This window comes from Saccostrea echinata, unplaced genomic scaffold (genome assembly GCF_033153115.1).
Source record: "Saccostrea echinata isolate AGI-Se365-2 ecotype Australia unplaced genomic scaffold, CSIRO_AGI_Sech_v1 ptg000012l, whole genome shotgun sequence".
NCBI lineage: Eukaryota > Metazoa > Mollusca > Bivalvia > Ostreida > Ostreidae > Saccostrea > Saccostrea echinata.
Window position 1 is genome coordinate 23,789,389 of NW_026889761.1, and position 16,441 is coordinate 23,805,829.

Sequence of the window (16,441 nt, forward strand, 5' to 3'; positions counted from 1 at the left end):
TTCCTCTGAACATATGTTAAGTCTTAAGGGATTTCTTTTCAATAATAAAATAAAGAGCAAAAATATCCCCAGCAGGAAAAAATTATAAGCTTAATTTCTTCTTTAAAAGATTTTATTTATAAACTAGAAAAAGATATGTGATGGAGATTTTCGTTTCGCTTCAATATGCTTTTATCAAAATTATCATGAAATAAGCCAGACAGTATATATGGCCAAATAACCTGCAGGAACAATTACACTTCTAGTTAAGGCTACCTAAAGAATATTATTCTAAACATAACAACAATAAATAACAATATATCGAACATGACTATTTTCTTAAAACGTAATACCGTTGGTATAATTTTACAATCAGCAACTAAAATGATTACAAATTAACATACAATCTATCAATATAAATCAAAACCAGATGGGTTATAAGATTTTAAATTTTCAAATATGATTGATTTTTGCATTTATGTGTACCTATCTATTATCGGTCCTAGTCCGCCGCAGGTAGACAAAATATTCGTCATACTAATTAGTGCATAAATTAAGTTCTCTCGATTCCGTTCCTAAGACGAGCACGTATGTGAAATAGAGAGCTCAATCTATTTTCGTGGGAATTAATCATAGATTTTTTTTTGTGAAAAAAAAGTGAAGAAAAAAAAAAACTTATTGAGGATTCTTAATATGTTCGGAATCTGAATCGGGATTTGACAGGTAACTTAAAGGTAATTTTTCCTTTATTGTTTATTTACGTTCTGAGGACAAACTGTAGGTAATTTCAAGTAAGAATTGAATGTCATGATTTTTTTTTATTGGTAGAATTCTCTGTATGAAAGTTGAATACTATTTTATGATATCTTGCCAGATTTTATAAACCGGAAACTTTCTGAAAATATTAAGGGGCCAAAAAAATTAATTAGCACGTTATAACATTTATAGGCATCATAGACATAAATCTAAGAGCTTTTGTTTGTATTTCTGTATACTGGGGAGAAATAGTGTAAATGATCATACTTTACACGTTTCCTTTGTTTAGATATGGAAAATATGGTCTCATCTTATTTGCAAAACGACATTCAAAATAAAAATCAAGTATAAGCTTGTTATGCCAATGGTTGTTTGATAAAAATTTCAGGAACGCACGACCTTTACGTAAGAATCAATTAGGAAAACACGAGAACAAGTTGAACGATGTATTTATGAATTATGACTTATTTGTTTTACACAAAATCCCCTCGGGCAGTATGAAAGCATCATAAGAGGAATTAATCCGTAACATGGAAAGAATAATAAATGTCGTAATATCATTTTAAATTTTGCCGAAAATGGTCTATTCACTTCCTGTGGTTGTATATTTTAGTAGAAAAAAAATCTGGATTTATTTTAAACCAGACATAACGACTTGTTTTAGTGGATAGTCTCAGTAAATAAGGAACTTGACACTATACATAATTAGAATATGTACATTTGAAGTTACTTGACACCAAATATAACAGGAATATGTACATTTGAAGTTACCTGACACCAAATATAACAGGAATATGTACATTTGAAGTTACTTGACACCAAATATAACAGGAATATGTACATTTGAAGTTACCTGACACCAAATATAACAGGAATATGTACATTTGAAGTTACCTGACACCAAATATAACAGGAATATGTACATTTGAAGTTACTTGACACCAAATATAACAGGAATATGTACATTTGAAGTTACCTGACACCAAATATAATTGGGATGTATACATTTTAAGGTACCTGACACCAAATAGGGATATATACATTTTAAGGTACCTGACACCATATATCATTTTAAGGTACCTGACACCATACATAATAGGAATATATACATTTTAAGATACCTGACATAATATATAATAGGAATATATACATTTTAAGGTACCTGACATAAAATATGATAGAAATATGTACATTTTAAGGTACCTGACACCATATATAATAGGGATATATATATATTAAGGTACCTGACACCATATATAATAGGAATATGTACATTTTAAGGTACCTGACACCATATATAATAGGGATATATATATTTTAAGGTACCTGACACCATATATAATAGAAATATGTACATTTTAAGGTACCTGACACCATATATAATAGGGATATATATATATATATATTAAGGTACTTGACACCAAATATAACAGGAATATGTACATTTGAAGTTACCTGACACCAAATATAACAGAAATATGTACATTTGAAGTTACCTGACACCAAATATAACAGGAATATGTACATTTGAAGTTACCTGACACCAAATATAACAGGAATATGTACATTTGAAGTTACTTGACACCAAATATAACAGGAATATGTACATTTGAAGTTACCTGACACCAAATATAATTGGGATGTATACATTTTAAGGTACCTGACACCAAATAGGGATATATACATTTTAAGGTACCTGACACCATATATCATTTTAAGGTACCTGACACCATACATAATAGGAATATATACATTTTAAGATACCTGACATAATATATAATAGGAATATATACATTTTAAGGTACCTGACATAAAATATGATAGAAATATGTACATTTTAAGGTACCTGACACCATATATAATAGGGATATATATATATTAAGGTACCTGACACCATATATAATAGGAATATGTACATTTTAAGGTACCTGACACCATATATAATAGGGATATATATATTTTAAGGTACCTGACACCATATATAATAGAAATATGTACATTTTAAGGTACCTGACACCATATATAATAGGGATATATATATATATATATTAAGGTACCTGACACCATATATAATAGGAATATGTACGTTTTAAGGTACCTGACACCATATATAATAGGAATATGTACATTTTAAGGTACCTGACACCAGATATGATAGGAATTTATACATTTTAAGGTACCTGACACCAGATATGATAGGAATTTATACATTTTAAGGTACCTGGCATCATATATAATAGGAATATATACATTTTAAGGTACCTGACGTAATATATAATAGAAAAATATACATTTTAAAGTAACAAACACCAGAAATGATAGGGATATATACATTTTAAGGTAACAGACACCATATACATGTATAATAGGAATATATACATTTTAAGGTACCTGACATCATATATACATGTAATATGAATATATACATTTTAAGGATACTTAAAATAATAGTAATATATACATTATGAGGAATGAAATGGTCAATGACAATCAACACAGACCACAAACATTAAGTAAAGCTAGCCTAGCTGCGATCAACAACGACATTCGATTTTACAGTTTTCTTTAAAAAATATCTTTAATTAAAATAAGTCACCTTTAATACTTTTCACTCTTGAAAATTAATTATAATTTGAAAAGGACTCAAAATTTACAGATCAATAGGAATGACTTTATTTACTGATATCTTTTGTTTAAATTTCTTTTCATACAGAAATTCCATTGTCTTTTCAGTTTTTTTTCTACAGAATTCCTTAACAATGAAGAAATCCAGTGTTTATATACTTTCCTTGTTGGTTTTGTTGAATGTCTTTAGACTACTACATTCATACGAGTGCCCGGAGTACATGCGGCGCCGATACGACTTTATTGTAGGTAATGTTTATAGTCAAACACAGACCTAAATATTACCTTGGGAAATTTGGTCAATGTAACATTTTATGAATGTATAACAGAATATTTTTATGTTGGCCGTAACTAAAGGTACAGTAATGGGTCAGGTGTGTTACTAGTTCTTCTGGTCATGACCTCGTCTGACCTCTATAATACAACGGTATATCTGTAGAATAAATGTTTGAAATCTTTTCCTTTCTGCACTTGTTATTGTATCGAAGGGTTATTACTTATTTATCTATATTTTTGGCAACAAATATAGAAATTAATTATGGAAAAAAAAACTAAGAAGAAATGTTCTAAACTCATTAAATTCTTTTGACCTGTTTTACTTTGAATTTTCACTTTTTTCATAGAATACATGTATATAAAAAAAGATATCATGTCTACTTATCCCCATGCATCTTTATTTTCGCTACAGTTGGATCTGGATCTGCAGGAACAGTTCTCGCCGCGCGACTCTCAGAAGATCCGGACCACCGTGTTCTCCTGGTGGAGGCCGGCGAGTCTGACAGGGAGAGGAAGGAAACTCCGTACATGGACATCCCTGCCCTATATCCCCTGCTAGTGAACTCCAGTGTAGATTGGGGATATTACAGCGTACCGCAGAAATACGCAGGATACGCCTACAATAACAGGGTAAGTGCTATTCCAGAGTAAACGTATTAACATAAAATAATATTCAAAATCTTTTCATCATTCGTAAAATAGCAGAAATGTAGAGAATCAAAAAGATTTTTTTTTCAAATTCCTGCATATAAATAACTGATATGTAAGGTTAATGCTTCTATACGAGAGTAATTTTCAGAAAAAAGAAAAACAAGGGAAACTGCGTATAGTTCTTATTTAGATTAGAGGCTGGATATTTTTAGCAATTTCCTCTCCCTCAAGGAAAAGTTAGTGGAGGAACATTCAGTATCAACAAAATGATTTATCAGCGAGGAAGTCGACACATCTATGATTATTGGGCATCATCCGGGGCATCGGGTTGGAGCTTCCGGGAAATTCTGAAATACTTCCGGCGGTCCGAGGATATCGCTGTTCCCGAGTTAGCTAGATCAAGTATGATGGTTCTTTATTAGGGAGTAATCACGTAATTGAACACACACACAAACCCTCTCTCTTTCTCTCTCTCACACACACCCTCACCCTCACCCATCCATCCACACACGCACAGAGAGAGAGAGAGAGAGAGGGGGGGGGAGACAGAGCAAATGAAGAAATGTCTCAACTGTGGTAAAGTGTCCCCTTTTTCAGCTTCTTAAATTCCAAAATTTAAATGAAATGACACTCTTAAAACAGATCGATCAAATATCAAATATAATTTTAATTCATGACATAAGGGGAAGTGAAAAGCATACAAACTAAGCCTAATTATGATGTGACTCTAGCACATAATATTGATATTTCTTACAAGAGTGACGATGCGGACACATTTAAACCATTGTTTCTCAGTCTCTATGGAAATTGTTTGATCCTGATCTCCGTTATAGAGTGAGCTACCTGTTATTCACGCAAAATAAATCGGAGATCCATCATATAATGCCAATCATTCTCTTTCCATATGTACATTCTTCTTTATTGTTTCTTTGATGATGAAAATTTTTTTAAAAAATGACATTGCAGTAAAATTAGATCAGGGGCCCGTTTTACAAAAGAACTTATGACTAAGACCAAAAACTTCAGTTAATTGTAAAATTTTGCAAAATTAATAATTCTGTTTAAAATTGCTAGTGTAAAAGTATCTTTCTACATACCTTTTAAAAAGATTAAAATCATTTTCTTTTTATTGTAAATTAGAAGGTTACTAGCAGAATTAAATTTTGGTCTTAGTCGTAAGTTCTTTTGTAAAACGGGCCCCAGGAGATCAAATGGTATGGAATCTTTGTATCAAACGATTGAATTGACCAAGATATGTAACCCGAATCTAAGAAATTCAATTTTTCTTTGTAATTTCGTGTAAAGTTATATCACTCTCCTTATCTGATACAACGACACAGTTTACATTCAGAGAAATGTATTTCTTTAAATTTACTTCGATTTATATATTAATTAATTAATACATTAATTAATTACGGGGAAATAGATACCTATTTTGTCATGAAGACTGTTTAAATAATCATTCAGCAGCGAAGCCCACGAAACATTGGATAATGCTGCACTGAATTAAAGATAATTATAATGAATTACTCATTAAATTCTGACATCATGATTTTGCATTTTCTTAAACGTGGTGTAAAACTTATTTATTGCTATCACGCATTAACTACAATTCAAAAACCCTCAGTAAACATAAATTGTAGGTCTATATACATTTAAACTGTAAGAAAGTATTCAAGGAAGTAGAATTTGTACAATTCTAAGATTATGAAAACTTTTTAATGATTTATCACATTTTAATTTAAAGTTTAAAACCTTCATCATAAAGATCACTTTCTCTTTCTTCTCGACGTTTACAGGAAACTAATTCTTATACAATTTGTAGCGTACCATGAGAGGTGTGGTAACCTCCGCGTGTCTCGTTTACCTCCCAGCCCCTTCCTTAACACCTATCTGAATGCTGCCAACACCCTGGGATACAAAACCATCAACTGTAACGAGGGAGCAGATATTGGTAATATTTGCTTTTTAAAACGATGCCAATTGATAAATAATATATGTATCTTTCTTTCAATTTTAATATCCGCTCTACCTTGCACGGAGATACCCGAATCTGAAGCCACTGAATTCAGAAAAAAGAAGGAATTATTTCATTCATTGCTTTTGAAGACTTCTTACTGTTTAAGGTATCTGCAGGATACATACTAACATTAAGTTTGGTGAGCGATGGAATACATTGAAGGGATTCATAAGGCCTGCTCTGGGGAGACGAAACCTTGATATGGTCACAGATGCACATGTCTCCAAGGTATATCTATTCACAGAAACACTGCTGTTCTTGAGAAGGTTCTTCCTAGAGTTTTTTCGTGTATTTATTTCCATTTAAAGGAAACTTTGACACAAATGTATTTTTCTTTTTTGAGCAAGATGTGCCATATCTTGGAAGAGGACTAAGATCTGCGCTCTGTATTATCACAATTTCATCAGTGTTGCTTCTTCATTTGGATTTGATTTAAACAAATCGTAATCTCATTTAGTTTCTATGCAGCAAATTCTGTTAATTGTCCCCATATTCTGTAGAAGTCCAAAATATAGAAAGGTTTTAGAAGAGAGAAAAGACATAGAAGAGGTTCCTTTTAATCTTTGATCAAAATGATCTAAATTGGAAATAGTGCATCATATATATATTTTACAGGTATTGATTTCCGACAGAAGAGCTAAAGGAATAGAGTTCATACATCGAGGAATTTCCTTCAGTGTCCAGACAGATAAAGAAGTGATCCTGGCGGCCGGAACTTACGGATCACCAGCAATCCTGATCCGATCTGGCATCGGACCACGTGACCAACTACAGAAACTTCAGGTTTGTTTTGTCTTAAAAACCGAGGTTTTTTGTCTGGTTAGAGCTGAACTTGCAGGCCCGTAGCAACGGTTTCAAAAGGGGGGGGGAGCAATTTCCAAAACAAATTCTGACAAGCAGAAACCAAAAAAAAAAAAACCTAATTAATGTCCAAATCCTGGAATATGCCAGAGCTCATCGTTACAGCATACAAAAGGGGGAGCGCGAGAGGATCTTTATAAAGAAAAATTTACTAAAGCAAAATACTATACTCAGAAAAAGTGCCCCTTCCCTGCGTTCTACAGGCTTGACTTATCTGCAACATCGTTTACCAGTTCTTCTATAATAATAATAACACTCAAAGGAAGTCCCGTGTAAAATTGGTATGCTTCTAAGAAAAAAAAGTAACTGATCAAAAAATGTGTGACTGTCTTCATATTAACGATGTCTAAAATCTATCAGAAAGAGTCATGGTTTTGAGAAGGTCGTCATTAATCCAGGTAATTACGTGTATATCATTTACAAGGTTCCTTTTTTAATTTCTTCGCTTTTTCCCTTTTATGCCTACTTATCTGGTTGCAACTAACACTTAATTCCCTTTCTTTGTTGTTTCTGGTTGACTGGAATATGCACAACATAGTTTCTGTTTCAAGACCAAGTAGTCAAAAACATTTTATTCATGGTTACATAAATTCTTACATAAAGAAAAATAAGCCGGTTTAATGTCCTCATTGGTTAACAGTATGATAATAGACAACTTCCTTATTCTGTAGTTCTAAGGAGCCACTCTGTAAACAAACTGTATCAGCCACTGTAGTATATGACATATTTTCCTGTTACGAAACATAAAAAGAACTTTATAACAAAAAAGAATGATTTTGATGTAATTTGACATTCAAAGGAAATACAATTGAATAAAATGCTGATCATTTAGTATTTGATAGTCTTCTTACATCAAATGAATGTATTTAGTTAATAAACATACGTAAAGGTGATCAAAATAAAGCATAAACATAAACAAAATAAAGCGTAAACATAATCAAAATAATGCATACACATAATCAAAATAATGCACAAACATAAGATTGAGATTGTATTCAGAAATAAATTTTAGTAAGATCTAGAATAGAATTCAAAACAGGTTTTATGTAACATAAAAGCATGTTAAGGTAGTTTACTCATTTATTGGAATGGTGTCAGATGTGGTTGTTGTAGGTCTCTCTTTAAATAAGAAATACGAAATCTTTTTAAATTACGTGTTAAAATGCTCGTCAAATACAAAATATGTTGAAATGAATGAGAGTCTGTTTAATAACTTCAATCTCACAAATACTGAGTATGGCAGACAAGCTACTTAATAATTGGTTATGTGCCTGTTTTTTTAACAACGTATTACATCGTTCATACTTAATCTGAAATAAATGCCATTCGACTTAATTCTTTAAAGCACGTTTAAGGATGATGACTTTGTTTGTTCCGTTACTGCACATCTGAATAAAGTAATCATACAGATGAACCAGATTGTCTAGCTTTAGTGTTTTTATCATATTTTGATGTTTTCATTATTATCTATACTGTCTTCTAGCAGTACAGGAACAACGCGCTGGACCGCTTGGCCATCGAGGCAAGTCAAAAACCTATATGAACACCCCCCCCCCCCGCCCCCCACAGAAGAACACAGTTAAGGAAACGTGTGATGCTTAGGTCATTATTTACAATTTTAATTAAGCAAACATAGAGCTAGGGCCCAGTTCTTTGTAAATGATTACGAACGTATATCTTCCACGAAATGTTCAAATTTCAAACTTCAATCTGCTCGGCTTCAGCTAGGAAATCAAATGCTTATGACATGGCATTCGAAAGAAATTAAATGCCGATCATTAAGTAATGAAAGTTTTATGATATCTAAAGTAAGCAAACAAATCTAAATATGTTAACAAACATGTAGCAAATACGTGATTTAATTTCGTAATACAAGTCAATGTGAATGCAATTTTAACTTTCTAACAGTTCATTTAGTATGGTGAATATATTTGTTTTGCTCTCTTCAAAAGTTTATTAATTAAGGATTGACACAGATTGTCTAGTGTTATTGTTTTTGTCAAATTATGATTTTTTTTAAGAGTAATTTCCAATATTAATAATTATGTAGATGTAGATTCTATAGAGTTCTACCTAATGGATTACACATGCACTTATAAAGAAGCGCTTGTACAGATCTATGAAGACTAGTTGTATTTAACAAAATTACATTATTCGTTTATGTTGTAGAAGAAACTCAATGTGTTATCGCAGTTCTTAGTTAAAGTGTCGATTATTGCTTAGTACAAGACAAACAAAAGGCAGCTATATAAACTAAGCTGCTATTGCCATCTCTTTGACTTGATATTCAGTTAAAGATAGTGTCGATAATGGCTTATACAAGACAAACAAAAGGCAGTTCTATATAATTAAGCTGCTATTGTCATTTCTAATCAGTTTTTCTTTACCAAATGTCTTAATGTCGACCATTGTTTCCAAAAACTGCTGTTTAACACGTTTATTTTGGGAACAGAACAAAATGACACAACCAGAAGATAAGATAAGAAAATGTGATGCATTCTGTTCAGTCTGCCTCTGTCCGTGTTATTAGTATTACTAGTATTCAATGCAGCTTAACAAAGTTTGTCATGTGACTTGAAATGAGAAGAACCCAAGCTTGATAAGAGGAACACGCTTGCTGCAATTTTTAAAACAATGTGATAAGAAATGGAAACTTCATTTTGAAGTATAGATATAAATAAATTCAAAACATTTCAATGTGTCTAAATTGGAAAAAAACAATAGACTTTAAAAAATTAAAGAGGATTAATAGGAAACACAAATACTTTACATATCCCCTCTTCCATGTTTCATTCGAATAAGTGGCATATAAAGATACAAAGCGGGATCTAGAAAATATTCTACTAAGCCACACGGAAATACTAACAGCAGTGAAGGAGAAACTTCAGCAGTACTGTGAACCGACACTTTCGAGAAGTGGTGTTAATCAGATGTGGATACATATAATTCTCAAAGAATTTTAGAAAATTTGAAATCACAAAATTTTATCAAAATAATTTTACATCAAAAAGCATCAATCTTCAAACAACAATTCCCATAGATAAATTAAAGAGCAATAAAATTATAATTAACATGATAAACAACCGCTTCTTTAACCAGAATGGAACTAGCAAATTTCAGTATCTTGTCACTGGTCATCTACAAACTCACTTTGTTAGAACTCATTCTATGCAAAAGTACTGTGTAGTAATATTGGAAAGATGCTTGACATAATCCTTTTAGTCTTTGAAGATCAGGTTTTCCCACAATCTGTTGGAATTCCTAATATAGTTACTAATTATGTCCAAGATAAGAAGACCTGTTTTTGTAATTGTATTCTTATACAAAAACTTCTACATAAAAAGAAGTGTCTTGCAGTGGCCATCAATTCGATATTTAGATATACCGATAACGTTTCGAAAACGTTTTATTAATAAATATTTATTAATACTTCTACGTCGATTCAATAACCCACTGACCTCGAAATAATGAAATTGATGATGATAACGAAATGCTTGTATATGTATGCTAATGCTAAATTTTCAGAATATGAAAAATATTGGAAAACTATTTGTGATATGATATAATGTATTTATTTTTCTCAAGTTTATATACAAATGTACAAGTATGTTAAAATACTTAATACTGTTCCCCCCACCTCACTTTTTTGCACCCTTTCACCCCCTTTTTCCTTTCTTTAATTTTATCTCTGTATATAAAGCTTTCACAGTGAATATTCATTAAAATGTACAATATGTCATATACAATTTTAATGTGATTTTGAAATGCAACATATATTTACTACAAAGAAATTATATTTAATATGAAGTATCAGGCAGTAGAAATGAAAGTATGTATTGAATGTTAACTAATATATTGTATAGTCTGTATATGTGAAAGCACAAATAAAATCTATGAATTAAAAAAAAAAAATTGATGATGATAACGAAATGCTTGTATATGTATGCTAATGTATTTACGAAATGCTAAATTTTAAACGAGGTTGTTGTAATCCCTGTAACATTAACTTACTTGTCACTAGCCTGTCTTGGTTTGATAATTGGCGGTATTCAGAGCATGTTCTTGAGTATCGAATACGTTGGGAGACATAAACATAAAGTCTAACTCATCTGCTTCATATCTGGATATTTTACTAGAGTAAGGCGTTAATGGTACATGTAACCTAACAACAGAACTATATGATTAAAGGTGCTTACTTTAACTGGTAAACTAATAACTAAACCTTATGATTAATGTGATTACTTCAACTTTTCTATCGTCATCTACCCATAATTATGTAGTAATATACCAATATCACCTGCATATTGGGTTTGTATCTCCAAGTTGATTCGATACGCAAGAGCATGTTACTTTCACAAAGAATTCCTAAAACGAGGCAGACTACTGAGGAACAAGTTGATGATATGAGGCCATGTACAATCTCGTTTAAAATCAACATTTAGCAAATTCTACGAACGATACAATGACTGTCTTTGCAAATACTATCGGCCATTAGATTTATTGTTGACTGATGTCTTTCATACCAATTGTAAGGACATTATTTTCATGCTAAATAGACGAGTAGACGTATTTCTCCGTACGCGTTTACCCGATCATGACTAAAGGCACACGTCGGGTATGACCGGTCGAAAGGGATGCTTCCTCTTTCATGTCAACTGATGTTTTCGGAGTTCCATATTTGCACTGCTCATATTTACTCGCATTCGTATGTAGGACAAGACAGAAATGGACCTTAAAGTAAAAATTGCGCTAAGCTTAGGCCATTTTTTTTTTTAAAGATTACTTATAAAATCAAAACATATTTTAAGAAAAAAAAGGGTTACATTTTCTTTAAAATTTAAAAGGAAAGTATCAGTAATGCAAGCATCCTTGTACATCATACACATTTTGGTCATTTTCACAGCAAGAAGACATTTGACGTAGATTAAATGGAGATGTTATCTTAACAAAGAACATTTATTCTATTTTATATATACACGTATTTACTCTGAAATACCACGCATGTTACAGAAGTCTCCTTTTTCTTATTCCTTTTGGCCATCTTAACAGAGGAAGCATTTATTTTCTTGTTGAAATATCTTAGATTTATTCATATTATTGACCATGAATCATTTTAAATTGAGTAACGTGTTATAAAAATATTATCATGTCTATTAGATGTAAAATCTCCCATGATTTCCTATTGTTTCATGGATGACAAATTATTTATTTAAAATTGTGTAACTGGGACCAAAACGGTTTCAGAACACGATCCGGGGACCACAATAAAGCTAGAAAAAGGATTTAACACGAGGTCTTTTGTCAGGCTTTAAATTAAAATACATGTATTTAAAAAGCATCTTTACACCGAAAAGACTATAGCTGTGAACCACAAAGTCTCCGCATTTAAAAAAAAAACTACGTAAAAAGTTAGAATACACTTCCAAGCATTCTTAAAGGAATTAAAAAGAAATTAAAGCTCTTTAATGGTTCCTCAGTGTATAAAGATTTCAGGATGTCTTTTGTGTTACAGGTACCACCCATCTCTTTGGTTCCAGTTGGAGAATCTCTTCAGGACCATCCTACAATCAGTCTTAGAGTTCTTGTCCAGCAACCAACCATCAAACCACACGCTATTGCTGACCAGGTGAAAAACAACCAGTATCTATTTCAGAGAACAGGTAATGAATGACCACATTTCAATTCTCAAATTATTCTTATTAACTCATGTTTTGTCTATTGTCAAATAATTTACCTGTCTGTCATATTTAAAATCTGTATATAATGGATATACTTTTCATTAATTTCAGGATTGCTAGCAGAACTTCGTGGCACCGAGGCTCTACTGACGTTCCAATCTGACCCGACCTCTATTATCGCTTATCCTGACCTTCAGATAACCTTCACAAGTTCTCTTGGTGACCATGACCCAATGATTGACTACGTAGGAAATAAAAATATTTCTGTAAGTAAATCCAATCTTAAGGATGCATAATTAAAAAAAATTGATGCATGGATTGATATAAAAATTATGTATTTTTAAGAGTTATTTTGAAAAAAATAATTAATGTACGTTCCTGAAATATAAAGAAAGTTTTCTTTGGTGTTCAAATGTACGATTTGTTGCGATTTTCTTTTATAAATCTATACAAATGTTTGCATACATTTTATGACATTAGTACAAAATTTTATAAAAATTCCAAACTTACTCTGGCAAACATATCTCAAGTTACCTATATGAACATGAATCTATAAGTTATTTTGATGATTTCTGAAAAAAAAGTTTGTGTTATCTATCTTTTTTCCTGTGGTTATTTAATAAGAACCATGAATAAATTCGGTTTTCCATTCAACCAAAATAAGATTTCTTTCAAGATTTATTAAAAGAAATATATAAATCATTATAAGACTGAACCTAATTTTTTGCCACAATTTCTCCATTACTTTAGTTTATAAAGTCCTGGTTCTCCTTAGCGAGAGGCAGAGATGGTATAACTCTCAACATCAAACTGTTACATCCCACAAGCAGAGGGACATTAACATTGAATAGTTTGGACCCAAAAGTTCCTCCTGTCATAGACCCGGGATATTTATCATCTCCTGATGATGTCAGAGTTCTTATAAAAGGTATAACTTATTACCGTTAACCAACTTTTATTGGCGTGAGGGAAATATTCGCAAGTTTTGCTACTTTCTCCAACTCGCTAATAACTGTTTCTATTCTTAATCTTCTTTTACGAAAATAGTCGCCGCCAGCAAATTTCAAAGTATTGAAAAGGGAGAAATAAAACGTTATTAGTATATTTTTAATTTGAAAATGCATGGTCGCTTTCTTAAACTAAAGGAAAACAAAAAGATGCGTTTTGATGTTTCTGCCTTGTCTGTACAGTAATTGTGAATACTTTACAGGAATCAGAAAAGCACAGGCACTGATACAAACACCACAGTTTCAGGAAATGAAAGCCTCTTTGGGACCTTCCTTCTCGGGTTGTCTACATTTTGCACGTGACTCTGATGCATACTGGGATTGTTATATTCGCCATTTCATGGAACCAGGGCACAACCCTGTCTCAACAAATAAAATGGGATCCGTAAATGATGGTTCAACAGTTGTTGGTCCCGATTTGAAGTACGTTATTTGAAGTTTGCAAAATTTCTGTTTTCTGTTCAATGATTTTCTTTACACATATTTTTTTCAATTTTTAAAAAATGTTTAAAAAATTGGTATAATCTTCTTCTTCTTTTTTTAAAGTACTTAGAGAAGTCACATACACTGTATTAGTATTCTTAATTCATTATTTTCGTTACAAAGTTGGGTGAAGGTTGTTTATTTATCCTTTTGATAAAACTTTTGAACAATGTCTATTGGAATGAGAGAAATATGATGGGAATTTGAGAGGACTCAAGATTTAAAGCTGATTCTTATTTCAATTTCGTTTTATAGTATTTGCATTAGAATATGGCAGACTTCAACATTAACAAAAATGCCTATTCATAACTGACATGAGCTGTTAAATCTGTTTAATTCTTATTATTTTATAAATTGCCCGCTATGCATCTGGCTTATTGATAAAGGAGACTTTTTTCCAATTCAAGACACAACCTGTTGATTGCTTTCTTCTAAGGATAACAAACCTCGTGTAAACATTGAAGTTACACACATAAGTTGACGTCAGTCATAACTTTGTTTTGCATTTAGGTGGAAACAAAAAATAATATTATTTTATTAAATTTTAGATAGCAACAGCTTAATATTCGATTCGATTTTTCATATATTTTCTAGAGAGAAAAACAAATTTTCTTGTCAATGTTATTATGTTTTCAGAATTTTATTAACACTTACCTCTGATACCCATTTGCTCTGCATGGTTCTGCACCAATGACTGTTGCTTTTTTTTATTATTAAAAAAAGCTTTGATTTAGATGCTGTAAATGAAAATGAAATGTTAAAAGCGAACAAATGTAATATGTATCACTCATGAAATAAAAATTAAATCTAGTAATAATGAATAAAAGTCAACTTTAATTTTTTATTAGGCCTTTTGGCGGTATGATTTTCACTTAAGAAACAGTTCTGACGTCATATATTTAAGTGATTGAATTACACACTAAAAATCTACATGTACTTCACTCGCTGTCTATTCGCAGTTCTTTGAGACTCATATGCTTAAAATGTATTAAATGACACTCAGATGATATGGAAATGCATGAAATAAAAACATAAATTTTAAAAATATTCAATTAAAATGTAAAAATATACGAATTATTCTTTTATATTACAGGGTAAAGGGTATAACTGGTCTACGTGTTGCTGACGCTTCAGTTATCCCAGAAATAACGGACTATACAAACGCAGCGACAATCATGATAGCAGAGAAAGCTGCCGACCTGATCAAAAGTGATATTAACCAGCCAGTGTAGAGTCAAAAGTGATATTAACTAGCCACTGTGGAGTCAAAAGTGATATCAACCACTGTAGTGATAACAAAAGGAAAAACATTAGATCTCGTGGGGAAGGAATAAGATTACTAAAAAATAAAGCTAAAACACAGGAATTGTTTCTAACATATTTTATTTCTCGCTTCTGTTTAATGCTGACATTTCTGCCTGCCTTGTATTTCATGATATTTTAAGCTTACAAAATTCAAAATTTGGAAAGGGACACAGAAAACAACTTTACCTAAGGATTCAATTCCTATAAGTAATACTGATTCATATACAGTGAAACCTGTCTTATCCGGCATGCTGAGGGAAATAAAAACAATGTCGGATTAGGCAGTGTGTCGGATTACCCAGTGTTGAATATTTCTGAGCATTATCATTAGTGTCAGACGACTTCATACAAAAAAAAAAAAAATCATTTTTCATTAGGTTAAGAGTACACTTGTATTTAATTGTCAAAGTGTTTGCATAATTGTGTGTTTCTTCGCTGTATAAATTATATCTGATTAGCATTTCTTTGAGAAACAGCGGTTGTGATATAGCATTAGTAAACTCTGTAGTAATATACGATGTTTTTCTTTTTTTTTTTTAATGGAGAAAACATGGAACTGCCGATCGCTTCGAGATTTCGAGATGTTGCAATTTAATTTTTACTTACTGACAGTCGATACTAAAGTAAATATTTTGTCTACCTTCTCTACACAGTGGTATTGTTTGTTTTTTTTTTCTACAGATTTTCGCCATTGTTTATTTCTCAACATAGACTGTGCTATTAATACCGTCACGCGACTTTTCATACAAACGGGACATAACTCTAAAACTGTGCGATTGAATTTTAATCAAACAGACGTA

The 16,441-nt window shown here is 31.6% G+C and overlaps 1 protein-coding gene across 3 annotated transcripts; it reads left to right on the forward strand.

Moving 5' to 3' along the window:
* Window positions 1-461: 461 nt before the first annotated feature.
* LOC133185571 (L-sorbose 1-dehydrogenase-like) lies at window positions 462-15,970 on the forward strand. 3 transcript variants are annotated; one of them, XM_061320868.1, is made up of 12 exons: window positions 462-713; window positions 3,469-3,609; window positions 4,049-4,266; window positions 4,500-4,689; window positions 6,113-6,241; window positions 6,414-6,535; window positions 6,923-7,090; window positions 12,681-12,828; window positions 12,958-13,112; window positions 13,597-13,774; window positions 14,057-14,276; window positions 15,430-15,970. In XM_061320868.1, exons 2-12 carry the CDS (start codon window positions 3,495-3,497, stop codon window positions 15,566-15,568), a joined length of 1,782 nt encoding a protein of 593 aa, XP_061176852.1. In that variant the 5' UTR covers window positions 462-713; window positions 3,469-3,494; the 3' UTR covers window positions 15,569-15,970. The 3 variants fall into 3 exon arrangements, with proteins under 3 accessions (XP_061176852.1, XP_061176851.1, XP_061176853.1); XM_061320867.1 differs by having other exon boundaries at window positions 3,483-3,609; XM_061320869.1 differs by having other exon boundaries at window positions 462-702; window positions 3,483-3,609.
* The last annotated feature ends 471 nt before the right edge of the window (window positions 15,971-16,441 follow it).

What these genes read in the sequence shown, in the direction of transcription:
- LOC133185571 (XM_061320868.1), top strand. Translation starts at nt 3,495, where the DNA reads ATGAAGAAATCCAGTGTTTATATACTTTCCTTGTTGGTTTTGTTGAAT. An exon ending in ACCAACTACAGAAACTTCAG is followed by an intron (nt 7,091 to 12,680) that starts GTTTGTTTTGTC and finishes TTTGTGTTACAG; the next exon opens with GTACCACCCATCTCTTTGGT. An exon ending in TAGGAAATAAAAATATTTCT is followed by an intron (nt 13,113 to 13,596) that starts GTAAGTAAATCC and finishes CCATTACTTTAG; the next exon opens with TTTATAAAGTCCTGGTTCTC.